The sequence below is a fragment of the Etheostoma spectabile genome, chromosome 12 (genome assembly GCF_008692095.1).
Source record: "Etheostoma spectabile isolate EspeVRDwgs_2016 chromosome 12, UIUC_Espe_1.0, whole genome shotgun sequence".
NCBI lineage: Eukaryota > Metazoa > Chordata > Actinopteri > Perciformes > Percidae > Etheostoma > Etheostoma spectabile.
Window position 1 is genome coordinate 1,500,229 of NC_045744.1, and position 14,224 is coordinate 1,514,452.

The window sequence follows — 14,224 nt, forward strand, 5'->3', positions numbered from 1 at the left end:
TCAGATTGAGCCCTGCCAATGGGGAGCTCCCAGACCCAACATCTTCATGTGGGTCTGGCTCGGCAGCGACAGCTGTGTGCTTCAAAATAATGATGTGTGATATATTTAACATATCTGTATGTCGACACAGGATCAAATACTCACCTTAAAGGAACAGAACTGATTGAAGACTGAACTGAAGAGAACTGATTTCATAGTGTTGTTAGCTATTTAGTTAGCTTTTATGTTTCTACCTCTTGGTAACACCCACATTATTTGATTGACAGGTGAGATGTGGGAGCGACAGTTTAGCAAACACGACAGCAGTGAGCGTTTAGCTGCATAAACGTTACCGGGGGGGCGCGAGTTCTCAGAATTTGCATGTTTCACTTGTGTTGGTGTCAACATGTCACGATGAAACAGAATTCAAGTGTGTGTGTGTTGGCCCAAACCACCGAGGGTGGGTGTGTCGAGTGCATCGTTGCTGTTTTCTGAAAGCAGAAATGAGTGCGGCCCAATCACACTACCAGCTGATGGAGCACGTTAGTTCCCCCGAGAGCCTTCGCATAATGTCAAGAACTCCCAATGAGTGTCATTCGTGTTTGAGTGAGTGAGTGTGTGAGTGAGTGTGTGTGTGTGCGTGAGTGAATCAGTGAATGCTGCAGGAGTGTCAGGGAGCTCGTACTTTCACATGTGTTTGCAAGTCGGAGGGGAGGGGGGCTCGGGAGTGGGAGGCCTGTAGAAGTCAGCGGCGTGTGTGCGCGTGCGTGTGTGATCAACAGAGCCGCTACCGCATGACCCTCTCATGTCTCGAAGGCCTCACACTCAGTCCCAATCAAAGCCTCATTACCATCAACCGCTGCCAACAGAGCAGCCTGCCAACCCGGTATCCATCTCTCTCTCTCTCTCTCTCTCTCTCTCTCTCTCACTCTCTCTCTTTCTCTTTCTCTCTCACTCTCTGTTCATCACTTGGACTCCGAAGCAAAACCCAGCCTGTAAGCTTGGCACCAGCAAAGATGGTCGTTGCCCAGAGGACTGCGCTAATTTTGCAGTGGTTTTGTGTGTGTGTGTGTGTGTTTGTGTGTGTGTGTCTTTGTGTGTAAGTGTGTTCCCGTTGTGAACAAGCCTGAACATGGAAAAGGCTCACGCTGTGACAAGCTTTCCGATGTGTTGCAGAGGAAACTCTGTGGCCATTCTCCCCGTCTGCCCACCGGTTTTCTCAGAAACTCTCATGTTTTTAGTAGAGGTTTGTCATGGATGGGATGCATCATGGGAACAGAACAGAGATGCTAACAGCCACGGTTAACATACTGCTGATAATATTGCATTCATTGTAAGTTATTGCTCGTAGTTCCAGCTGTGCCGACAATTTCAGACTTGACTGTAATGCTCAATACATGCAAAACATGAAAGAATTGTTGGATGAGTGAAATATTGTATGATAACTTTGCTATTCTTAGATCCTACTACAAAACAAACTTTGAAGGTACTTAGCTGTACCTTAAGCTCAATGCCAATATTAGCATGACAAATATTAACATGACAAATATTAGCGTCTACACGCTAATGTTTAGTATGTAAAGTTTAGCAAATGATCTTCTTAGCATGCTAACTCACATATACTGACATATTAGCATGCTAACATGTTAGCATTTGATGTAAACTTAATCACAAAGTACAGCTGAGGTTGATAGCCATTCAGCTTAGCGTAGCAGTATTTTCGTAGCAGATTCTTCACATTTTTTAGGTTTTTTGTCAGAAATTAAGAAAAACAATAGTTTCCTCCAATAACATGAGATGGCAAGATGGCACATAAAGTATTGATTTTGCAATCCTCATTACATGTTTGATATTTTATTCTGTAGATGCACTCGGTTTAACTTGCAAAAAATGTATAAAGTATAAATAGTAAGCAACGTTTCGGTACTGGACCAGCATGAAATCAGGCAGGAGGAAGCCAATTATTAACCAATTTTTTATATTCAGAAAACATAGTATAGTAAACATAATATTCACAAACAGCAACCAACAGCACACTGGGACATAGGAGCGCGTCGCCTATTATTAAACTTCAGATATGTTTTGCAGGTTAGACAGTCTGCGGGAGTTTTCTTTTGACCTGCTTGTCCCCCTCCGACGCACCTGTCTCACATTATTTATTTTGTACCGATTCTTTAGATGCCATCATGCTGTGATCATATTTGAGTGACATTCATTTCCTGACTTCATCCGAAATTCACCACTTTTTACAGCTTTAGCGACTGTCCCGTGACATTACAATATGCCACCCAGGAGCCTTGTTCTCACTTTTTGTGCGGTTTAAAGGATTAGCAGTGACACCCAGATTGTCTGCTTAACAGAATAAGATGAATCCTTGACATTTTGAAGCAGTCTTTCCAAACCACAAACACCCGTCAAAGGCTCTTCATCGATGGCGTCGGGCTCACAAGACGCTGCCTGGAATATAAGATTATTAAATGCCCTGGTGTCACGATTAATACTCTGTCGCCTCTTCAAAGTTTTCTTATTCAGTCATAAAATCTGTGTGTGTGGTGTGTGTGTGGTGTGTGTGTGTGTGGGTGTGTGTGGTGTGTGTGTGTGTGTGTGTGTGGTGTGTGTGTGTTGTGTGTGATGTGAGTGTGAGAGACAGACAGGGAGAGTTAGGCTGTCTTTTAAGGGGCTGTTAATGAAAGTTAGTGGTGTGGAAAAAGAAAGTGTCAAGCGTCTCTCTCGGTGATAGATCACTCGTGCTCGTAGCATTAACGGCGAGCCGTCACTCTGAGCATTTTGGGCCGCCGCAGTTAAATTAATCAGGTAATGGACCTTAGTCGCCAAGCTCCCTCCACCTTCACTGCACCTTCTCCTACTCATTCTACTCATCACATGGCTCTCCTCACTCTGTCTTCTGGACTCTTGGAGCTGGTTAATGCCTCATTGCTTTGACGCATCACACATACCTTTGGGTCACCACAGATGCATTTAGAAACTATGTATTACGTACAGAATGCATAAACAAATGATCAGAGTGGTTTTCCTATTAGTCTCTCTTGGTGTGGGTTTGCCTATAGGTGTTGATGGAATATGTAATATTAGTAGGATAACCCCGGGTCCTTAAAACAATTAAACAACAAATACAAAATAAAGTCACACATACACACATCACGCCCAAGCCGGACTGCTCCAGCACCAACTCAGGATCCTGTCATGTCAAGTTAGAAACAAGAGCAGGTTAACTGTAGATAATAAAAAGAAAGAAAAAAGAAATCCATATAAGTGAAGCATGCAAGGTTTTCCAATCAGAAGATTCTTTGTTCATTCTCTTTGATTCAGACACACACACACACCCTCACACACTACTTCTGTATTTACTTACTCTTCAATATTAACGTTTTCATTTTTCCATTCTTACCGTTTCTTCCCTTTTTGTCGCACAACATTTTTGATATCATTGGATTTTGCTTCCTTCATATGCTTGTCCCACTCTCCCATTCATGTCCTCCTCCCACCTTTATTTCCATTCTGTGTCCTACACACCTCCACCCTCACACCACTGGGTTTCCTCCGTCAACTCCTTCGCTCACACTGTCCTTTCTTTGTGTTTCTCTCATTGATTTGCTTTATTTCTCTTGTTTTCTATTCTCTTCCTCCTGTATTGCTTTCCATGCACACATGGAATTCACACACCTCCGATCTCAGTGTGTCTTTCCTTTCTCTTCTTTCTTATCATATTTGTGCAATTTACACAATTTCTTGTCTTCACATTCTCAAACACAGTCACGCTCCACTGTTGGGATTTCTTTCTTCTTTGGTTTGCGTTTGATCCTTTGACTTTCCTTCACTTTAGTTTTATCTTTCTCTTTTTCCACTTTACTCTCTCTCTGTTCAGTGACTTACACACACACACACACACACACACACACACACCTTGAGGTTGTCTTTGTATTCTGCACTTTAGTTTTTGCTCTTAATGTTTCATTCATTGAGCTTCTCTTGCGCAAGTTAATATTTTTTCTCTGGTTCACTGTCTTCTGTCTCTTTTTATTAACACACACACACACACCTCTTTGGTTTCTCTCTGCGCTGCCTCTTTAGAAGTTGTAGATATTCTCCGCAGACCAATTTCCCTCTGAATAATCACGGAGGTTCATTGTGGAAGCGAGCGCGGTGCCAAAGTCATTTATTCAACAGGCTGCAGCTTTATACCGAGTCAATCAAGCTGAAATATCTCTGCATGCCTCCTATTCCGTTAAGCGTCACTCCCTCCCTATGAATCTAATTACTGCCATGGGCCGTGGCTCCGCCGCCGCCTTCATTTGCCACACTTTAAACCAACTGAATTGAGTTTGAGCTAGTGTGAAGTACTTTTCAATCGGTTCATTTGAGGGCTCGCTCGAGCTGCATACCTGCTTTTGGGATCGCAGACACACTAACATCCGTCAGATCGGTTGATGTTGCGATGCTGCGAAGGCTCTGGAGAGAAATGGCTCATATTGTAGAAGCGCACCTGCTGGTTCATTGAAAGTCACAATAAAATGATATTTTAGTTTCCCCTTATTTAGCCCTCCTTTTGTCCTTGGCTCAAATTCAACCCGTTTTCAAAGTTTTCATAATCTGAAATTTGGGTTTCTTACAACCAGAAAGCACATGCATGGTTCCCTACAACACTATTAGCAAGTAAAATTAAGGATCAGATCAGAGAATTGTGGGTGTTTTATTACATTTTTTAGCGTGAGAAAAAAAGTAATTTGTTTCAAAATGAAAAGCTGACTTTAATGGTTCCTGATTATATTTTGCCAGTCTGAGATTATCCATCAACACGTTCCTCTGATCGTAGCAAAATAACATCACCATCTTTTCAGCTCTAAAATTAGATATCATATAACATGAATGAGGTGTATTGACATGAATGTTAAGTAAGTAATAAGTAATAAGTCTGAAACTAGTGGTATCAGTAGTGGAAAAAAAGCGACAAATGTACAAGGGAAAAAAAGAAAAGCATACCAAAGGTTTGAAGGGTCAACTTGGACCCGTGTGGACAATAAGTGCATAATGGAATCTTAGATCCTAGACATGATTCTGAACCCCCCCCCATATATGAACTATATAGGGAACGACCAAACCAGATTCCAGACACTTTATATATATATTATAGTATATATATATATATATATATATATATATATATATAATATACTTTATTTGAGTGAGGGAGGCGGGCGCTATCAGCACCATGTAAACAAACCAACTAAAATACTCCTTTGGCGCGCCCCCCCCCCCCCTCCCCCTTTCTCACCTAGCTGTCCTATCAAATTAAGGCAGAAAAGCCCAAATAATCTTTAAAAAAAAAGGTTGTACATTATATATGTTGCATGTTACATTTCCACACTTCCAAACCAAAGCTCTGTTAATTCTTCTTTTTAGTTTCCGCGGTAACTTCTGCTTCTTCTTCTCCTTCTGAAAAACATTGCAGCGTTGCATTGTGGTATACGGGAGTATAATGTAGCGTACATCGTATGTACACTGAAAGTAGCAGTGACTTTCCATCCACTCACTCAATTAAATTGATCTATTTGAACTCTACCAGTGACCTGGGAGGAAGGATGGACAGCTTTAACCAAAACACTCACTCTTCATTATTTTAGTTCATTAATATTTAAATTTTGCATTTCTTTTGTTCTTTTTTATATATTGCAGGTTTGGGAAGCACCGTAAAGACGAGCGGCCGGGGGAAAAGCTGGATCGTAAAGGCTCCAGCAAGTGGAGGGTGGATGAGACGCAGGTTTCAGACGAGGAGATGATGAAGATGAGGATGGAGCAGGAGAGGTAAGGTCTTCAGGATGTAGCAGTGCTAAATGCTCTTCACCTTGGTTCTTCTGTCCCTTTGTCTCTGGACTGTCCCAAAACAAAGAGTTTTAATATTTTAACATTAACATGAACTTGTCCTTTCAAGTAAAAATTGAAAATGAACATTTTTTTGTGTTTTTTCCAATTTTTTTCTTTTCTTTCTGAAACGCATTGGTCACTTATGCACCACTAAGACCAACCTGTGTTGGTTTAATAATACGTCTTACACTTATTCTTAGAACATTAGTCAACAAACCTAATTTATGTAAAATTATACCAAATTCTTTTGTTTGGAAAAAAAGCAGAAGTTATTAATCGACTTGCCCTAATAGTTACGAGAAGAGGGTGTTGAGTTGATCACAGACTGGTTTTCATGTCCAAGTTTAGTCAGGAGGCTGTTTTCAAATCATTTAAACCTTTTTTTTTTATAAATACTATGAAGATAATTCATTACACAAACATGTCATGTAGAACCATCCATGTTATTTTGGGCAATCTGGTTGAAAGAAACCCGTATTTCTGATATAAAAAAAAAAAGAAACTTGTCAAATTTGACCCGAGGACACACAAGAGGTAAGCTAAAACAAACACACACACACACACACATACACAAACACAATAAAATACATTTGGGGGGCTTGTGGGTCCTCTAATGTTTTTCCCTGCTTTGACAAACACGTCTGGTTTGTGTTCCCTCATTTTCATTTTCCACCTCTGATATCAATTAATATATACCACGTACCGAGTGCATATGTGGAACTTGTTTTGGTGGAACATGTTTATGATCAGAAGTAGTTTTAAGGCGTGCGAGAGAAAACTCAGATTGGACAGATAGTCTAGCTAGCTGTTTGGATTTACCCTGCAGAGATCTGAGGACCAGGTAACCATAGTCCTCAGGATTGGACAGATAGTCTAGCTAGCTGTTTGGAATTAACCTCAGCCAGAGATAGAGGACCAGGTAACCATAGTCCTCAGATTGGACAGATAGTCTAGCTAGCTGTCTGGATTACCCTGCAGAGATCTGAGGACCAGGTAACCATAGTCCTCAGATTGGACAGATAGTCTAGCTAGCGTCTGGATTTACCCGCAGAGATCTGAGGACCAGGTAACCATAGTCCTCAGATTGGACAGATAGTCTAGTAGCTGCTGGATTTACCCTGCAGAGATCTGAGGACCAGGTAACACTAGTCCTCTAGATTGGACACATAGTACTAGCTAGCTGTCTGGATTTACCCTGCAGAGACCTGAGGACCAGGTAACCATAGTCCTCAGATTGGACAGATAGTTAGCTAGCTGTCTGGATTTACCTGCAGAGATCTGAGGACCAGGTAACCATAGTCCTCAGATTGGACAGATAGTCTAGCTAGCTGTCTGGATTTACCCTGCAGAGAATCTGAGGACCAGGTAACCCTCAAGTCCTAGATTGGACAGATAGTCTAGCTAGCTGTCTGGATTTACCCTACACGTTGACATGGAACTGCAGGGCCAGGGATCAAACTACCAACCTCTGCCTCCTGAGCTATACCGCGCAAAAATAAGTGTAATTTGTGTAATAAAAGCAAAAGAGTAGATGGTTAGAGAGCCCATCAATTTGGAGTCTTTAACCGTTATGAGGTGGTTACCCCAAACCAAACAGGACCAAAGACAGCCTGTCTTTTGCTCACTGCATCACTCTCTCCCTCTCCTCACCAAACTAAATGTCAAACTGGCGCCGTGCCAGTTTCTTTGGGCCGGCGGTGTAAATGCCAAGGCCATTACAGCCCTGCCAGCTAATTAATCCCCGTGCTCTTGGTGTTGGGGCAGAAGTCATTACACGTCCCAGTTGCTCGTTATGAAAATTTGGTTTGTAACTCTTTCGTTACGCCTGCAGAGCAGATAGTCCAATCAAATGATAATAGCCAAGTCTTTATTTTTAATTGGCATAAGGTTAACGCAAATGCCACGTCGGATGAGTTGGTTGTTACGCTGCTTCTCGTTTAAGGCTCTGAATACTCCATTTGCATGTTAATCCAATCCGTTGCTTCTCTTGTCCTCAAATGTCAAAGTCTAGACCTATGTGGGACTACTACAGGCACATTGATGACACAGATATGTGGACCCTTCTCTTCATTCAGTCAGATTTTCTTCACTCCACAGTACATAACTCTTGTGTCTAGCTGTTTATTCTGAATTCTTTCTTTTTGTATCCCCTTGAAACATTGCAGAGTTTTATGCTATTATCTTAAATCCAGAGCAAATTAGTGACATAATCAGTTCACCCAGATTCATTTGAGCCTTCAGTACCACAGAATGTAAGCAATTGATTGAATGCTTTCTGAAGCCACTATAGTATGTGATCTAATACTATTTGTAACCGACAGGGCTGCCTCTTAGTGCAAGTAGAAGTGGATGTAAATCTAGTATTTCTTCAGATTTATCTTTAAGGCTGAGCCTCTGCAAGAGCTTAGAAGTGGCTGTGTCAGTCTTTTTGTGCACTTATTTGTCCTTGTGTTTGTGTGTAATGGCGTTGCCACGCAGAGTGCCCAGGCCAAGAAAGAGCTATGGGAAATCAGGCGAAATGGTATATGAGGATCTATCTTGGGATTGTCTGACGGTGGTTCAATGCATTCATTATTTTGTTCAGCATTGGGTGTTTGGCTCACTCCAACCAAGCATACTTTCTCCCTAAAGCACCTGGAAAGCACAAGTGCGCCTCTCGTTTGTATTTCTCCATTTGCTGAGATGCACCGATATTGACAGGCAGATCCCACTGAGGATGTGGAAGACTGGCTGCTTCGGGGTTAAACAATGATCCAGTTAGCTGTGTTTCACCAAGCTGCTCTCCCAAGGTTCAGCTGGGAGCTTGGGCACCTCTCTGCACAGTGCGTATTGATTGGCCACTGCCAGAGGCTATGGTTAATCCAGCTGTGATTGACTAAAGGGATAGATTTCCTCGCAGGTTTAAGTGTCAGGTCCCTGTGGGCTCCAACTCCAAGCCAGACAGACAGTTGAGACAGCACACTGATGTTTGCGGGGAGGAAATGCATGGTCATTTGAAGAGCAGATAAACATCATTAAAGTAATTGCTTACGGTGAACATGAATGCATTTTAGAATGCGGATCAGCTGGGTCTTTAATTAGAAAAATCCACAGGAATTTGAATAGAAACCCTCCAGGGTTAGCTATTTTGTGGTGCACCAGTGCTAAATCATAGATTTTTTTCTTACTAAAATAGAGGCTTTTGTCAATGCTGTTACCTGCAACAATAGATCTGCAGCATTCAGTTACTGACATCAGGTCATGACCATTGATGGGAATGATTTTGCTCTCTAGGTCATAGATCTAAAACACTTTTCTTAGCTTTGTACAGTGCAAACTAACAGAAACAACTAGGTATTCTACCTGGCGTGTGTTATTGCATCTATTTGATAGGCCAACACTGCGGCCATCTATAGCCAAAACTTAATTTGGTCTTGACACTGATCATGACTGTATCAGTCCGTGTATAGTCTCGTTTTGCCAGACCTTCCTCCACAGCGCTGTAAACATTCCTGGATGGGAGTGAAACCTGCTCCTGTTTATCGTCATTTCTTTAAAATAATCACAATAGTTTTGGGCGGTGCTAAATACCAGACGGCGCAACGGTGCCTCCACTAAATAGTCTCAGGAAGGAAGTTGTTTTGGTGGAACATGTGTGAATTCAGAAGTAGTTTTAGTTGTCAACAGAAAACTCTGGTTGGACAGATAGTCTAGCTGGCTGTCTGGATTTACCCTGTAGAGATCTGAGGACCAGGTAACCAGAGTCCTCAGATTGGACAGATAGTCTAGCTAGCTGTCTGGATTTACCCTGCAGAGATCTGAGGACCAGGTAACCATAGTCCTCAGATTGGATAGATAGTCTAGCTAGCTGTCTGGATTTACCCTGCAGAGACCTGAGGACCAGGTAACTATAGTCCTCAGAAATCCACCAGAGGTTAGAACGCCAACATATAGACAGAGGAAGTGGACAGACATCTGGCTGAAAAGGACATCTGATTTACGTTTGGTCAAAAGGTTCAAAGTTGAATCAACAGCAGACAGTGTGCAGCATATCATCATATAAACTTCACTTGACTGAGACATATGGAATGCTCAGGACTACTACTTGCTCAAGATTTTAAAAAATATATATATCAATGTACTCTTGTATTTCTGTACTATTTAGGTACCATAGATAAATCTGAACTTCCCAAAAATGTCCAGATGTACAGTATGTAGATACAGTAAAATGGGCCCTCTGTGTCGCCGGTTTAGCCCGCTATGAGTGATTAAAATCTTGCGGTATTGTCCTTGCCTCAGAACTAACTAAAGCTCCTTGTCGCCAAATTATAAAACAATTCCAGATATCCAGTGTTATCAATCCAAAAGGACTTTCAGTAGCCATCTTATCCTGCCGGACCTTCTCCTTTCATGCACTTCCTGCCTTTCACCGTAGCCTATCAGTTGTGTCAGCACTACCGCTAAGAGCAAGGTTTATTACCCATTCGCTACAATAGCACATAATGGGCCATTGTTCTGGCCTGATGTGGTAGAAAGGTCACTTGTCAAACACATTTCTTCTACCATAATGTCCCATCCTGCCATTTCTACATCCTTTTATCTGCTATCTCTCCCTCTACTTCTGCTATGCACCCTTTTTGTTCAGCCTCATCATTTACCCTTCACGCTGAGAGTGTTTCCATCTCTCATCAAGGATAGCCGTTGGACACAAAGCAGGGTTCTCCTTACGGAATTATTTTGGGATTCAAAGGGCAATGATTAGGCCAAGTGTGGGTTTTCCTTCCTGTCCCATTTCAAGCAGCAAGTCCCATTTTTAGCATCATTGCTTTTTAAGTGCTTGTCATGTTGGGACCTTGATTTTGTCTTAATGCAATACTCCTTTAAAGGTGGCTCTCAAAAGTTAAACATTTTGAAATGTTTGCGTATTCACTTAAAGATTTAGTGCATAACTTTTTTATATTAAACATCCCATGACATGGTGCTCTTTGGATGCTTTTATATAGACCTTAGTGGTCCCCTAATACTGATCTGAAGTCTCTTTTATATGACCTTAGTGGTCCCTAATACTGTATCTAGTCTCTTTATATAGACTTGTGGTCCCTAATCTGTATCTGAAGTCTCTTTATATGACCTTAGTGGTCCTAATACTGTATCTGAGTCTCTTTTATATAGACCTTAGTGGTCCCTAATACTGTATCTGAGTCTCTTTTATATAGACCTTAGTGGTCCCCAATACTGTATCTAAGTCTCTTTTATAGACCTGTAGGGTCCCCTAATACTGTATCTGAAGCTCTTTATATAGACCTTTGGTCCCCTAATACTGGATCTGAAGTCTCTTTTTATTGACCTTAGTGGTCCCCTAATACTGTATCTGAAGTCTCTTTTATATAGACCTAGTGGTCCCTAATGTATCTGAAGTCTCTTTATAGACCTAGTGGTCCCTAATACTGTATCTGAAGTCTCTTTATATAGACCTTAGTGGTCCCTAATACTGTCTGAAGTCTCTTTTAATAGACCTTAGTGGTCCCCTAATACTGTATCTGAAGCCTCTTTTATATAGACCTTAGTGGTCCCCTAAAACGTATCTGAAGTCTCTTTATATAGACCTTAGTGGTCCCTAACTGTATCTGAAGTCTCTTTTTATAAGACCTTAGTGGTCCCTAATACGTACTGAAGTCTCTTTTATAGACCTATTGGTCCCCTAATACTGTATCTGAAGTCTCTTTTATAATAGACCTTAGTGGTCCCCTAATATCTGTATCTGAAGTCTTTTTATATAGACCTTAGTGGTCCCCTAATATTGTATCTGAAGTCTCTTTTTTAGAACCTTAGTGGTCCCTAATACTGTATCTGAAGTCTCTTTATATAGACCTTAGTGGTCCCTAATACTGTATCTGAAGTCTCTTTTATATAGACCTTAGTGGTCCCTAATACTGTATCTGAAGTCTCTTTATATAGACCTTAGGGTCCCTATACTGTACTGAATTCTCTTTTATATAGACCTTAGTGGTCCCTAATACTGTATCTGAAGTCTCTTTATATAGACCTAGTGGTCCCTAATACTGTATCTGAAGTCTCTTTTATATAGACCTTAGTGGTCCCTAATACTGTATCTGGAGTCTTTTTTATTTAGACCGTAGTGGTTATTTCTGTCAATTTGATAATCAAAAATGTATATTAACCTTGAAGAAATGAAACACCAATCAACAAAACTGCCTAATAAATCCCGTTCAAATCACCAGGGGGCCCATAAATAAAAATGTGCGTAGGATCCTTACTAACAGTTTACGTACGCCCAAAAGCCAAAAATGTATACATATAATATTTATATGAAACACTTCCATTTCCCCCTGATGTGCCTAGGACCAGTATTTGGACTGGGATGGCACGGTTCCGGCACGTTGCCCTCTCTGCTGGACCCAAGCTTTAGGGAATTTAAATCCTGTAAGTCACGGTCCCTGAAGTCTCTTTCTCTCCTGAGTCTTCCATTGGCGTAGTCCTCCTGCAGCGCCAGCAGTGCCATCATACAGCATTACGAACAGACAGGGGGGGGTTATTAACACCTTGCCAAAATCACAGCAATAACCAGTGCTATCCCCACCCTGAGATACAGTTTGAAGACGAAAGTGTAAAGGGCAAACACACTCTTCTTCATGGAGGTTACAGTAGTAAAGGACAGGACGAGTTTGGACTGATAACGATGGAGTGAGAGCTTCTAGACTTTGACATGTGATTACATATGCACAGGGAGATTTAGTTATATACACTGTGTTCTGTTGTTTTCTAATGCTACGGTATTTGCTGCTATCTTGAATGCAGTTGGGCCAAGATTCGAGATTTAAGATCTGAGTTGGATTTTACAAGGTGTTTATGGAACAATTATTACTGAGTACAAGCACAAATAACACTGCTGGATTCATCTCATGATAACGTGGGGGATACGGAGTGAAGAAACATGTGTGAGGCATCAATACTGGAAACTTATAGGAGTAATCAGTGTTCCCACATTTACTTTTATTAAGAGTAATCGTTGTTCCATCATTCACTTTCTGCAGTCTGACATCAGTCCCCCTCCTCACCATCTGCATCGTCTCCACAATGTGCATACGCCCGGGTCAGAGTTTGCGTGGAGGAGCACACATTCTCCCGTCAAGTTTATTTTTTTTTAAATCATTACCTTTGCGTGGGAAGTGGCGTACAAATATTTTCAGCCCTGTTTTGTGCATACGCCACATTTATAATTGAGAGCCCGGTACGTCCCGACTCTGGATGGTAAAACTGAGATTAGCACTATTTTTCAAGTTTTTTCAAGCTACTGCTTGTTTAACAGTTGTTTGGTAAAATCATATTAAACACATTCAGAGAAGATTTGAAGTGCTATTATATCCTCTCAATTCCTATCATTCGCGCGCTTAGATATAGATACATATATCTCAGACCCGTTTTGACTCAAATACTTCAGCTCTGAGTTTCTGTCCTTTTTCTCACACTTACACACACTCACACACACACACACACACACACACACACACAACTGGTTTAAAGCTGCATCCGTCCCCACTCAGAAACCCGCCCCGTTGACCCATCCACTGCCTCGTTATAGGAAGGGGCTGCACGGAGAAGTCAAAGCGCTGGATTGGTATGTCGGGCCTTATCTTATCAGCCACTGTGCTTGTGTATACAATCAGCAGCTGCTCCCACTGCCACTGCTGCTGCTTTCTCTGATGGAAAACACTTTTTCCCCCCCCTTTGGGTTTAAAGATAGATCCCTCGAGGGCCCTGCTTCCTTCTGCGCTATTAGATAATTGCAGAGTCCACAAGCATTCATGTGACATGGGTTAAGTTGTTGGAATAAGGGTCCATTTTGCACAAAAAAAAGATTGTTACCCCTGTCCAGATACAGCAGGGAGCTGTTAAAGCCATCAAGTTCATTAGCAGCTTCCTTTTTTAGTAGTAAAGTATTTCCAGCCATTTGTCCCTGTTTTAGTTTTTGTACCTACCCTCCAATGAGGAGCCCTCCATTTTAGACTCATTGTTTCATTATGCACAGCATGCAAATTTTCTGGAAGAAGCCTTTTAAAGATTTTAGCCCGCTGAGTGTTCAGTGAAGTTGCACCCCCTACCTCGTGACTGCGCCTGTCCCATTCTCTTTCTCGGCGCCATTAAAAAGGGGCCTGGAGAAAAGAGAGCACTATGATAATTGGGAGTTGTAAAGCTCTGATAATTGGCAAGGCTGTAATTACAGGGCAGCGCGATAGGTAGTCCCCACTGCTATAGAACATGTTGCCAGGTATTCACAAGATAATGGCCTAAAGAGAGTGTCTGTGGTTGAGTTGTTCTGGATGTGAGAGGTGGCAGGTGTGTGTGTGTGTGTGTGTGTGTG

At 41.7% G+C, this 14,224-nt stretch overlaps 1 protein-coding gene across 9 annotated transcripts in view; it reads left to right on the plus strand.

Moving 5' to 3' along the window:
* Positions 1-14,224, plus strand: part of pard3ab (par-3 family cell polarity regulator alpha, b) — a 351,497-nt gene that overhangs the window by 269,876 nt on the left and 67,397 nt on the right. For all 9 annotated transcript variants that reach the window (XM_032532544.1, XM_032532550.1, XM_032532546.1 and 6 more), the window contains one exon: positions 5,674-5,802. In XM_032532544.1, coding sequence (XP_032388435.1) covers positions 5,674-5,802 — 129 coding nt within the window. The remainder of the gene's footprint in view (positions 1-5,673; positions 5,803-14,224) is intronic.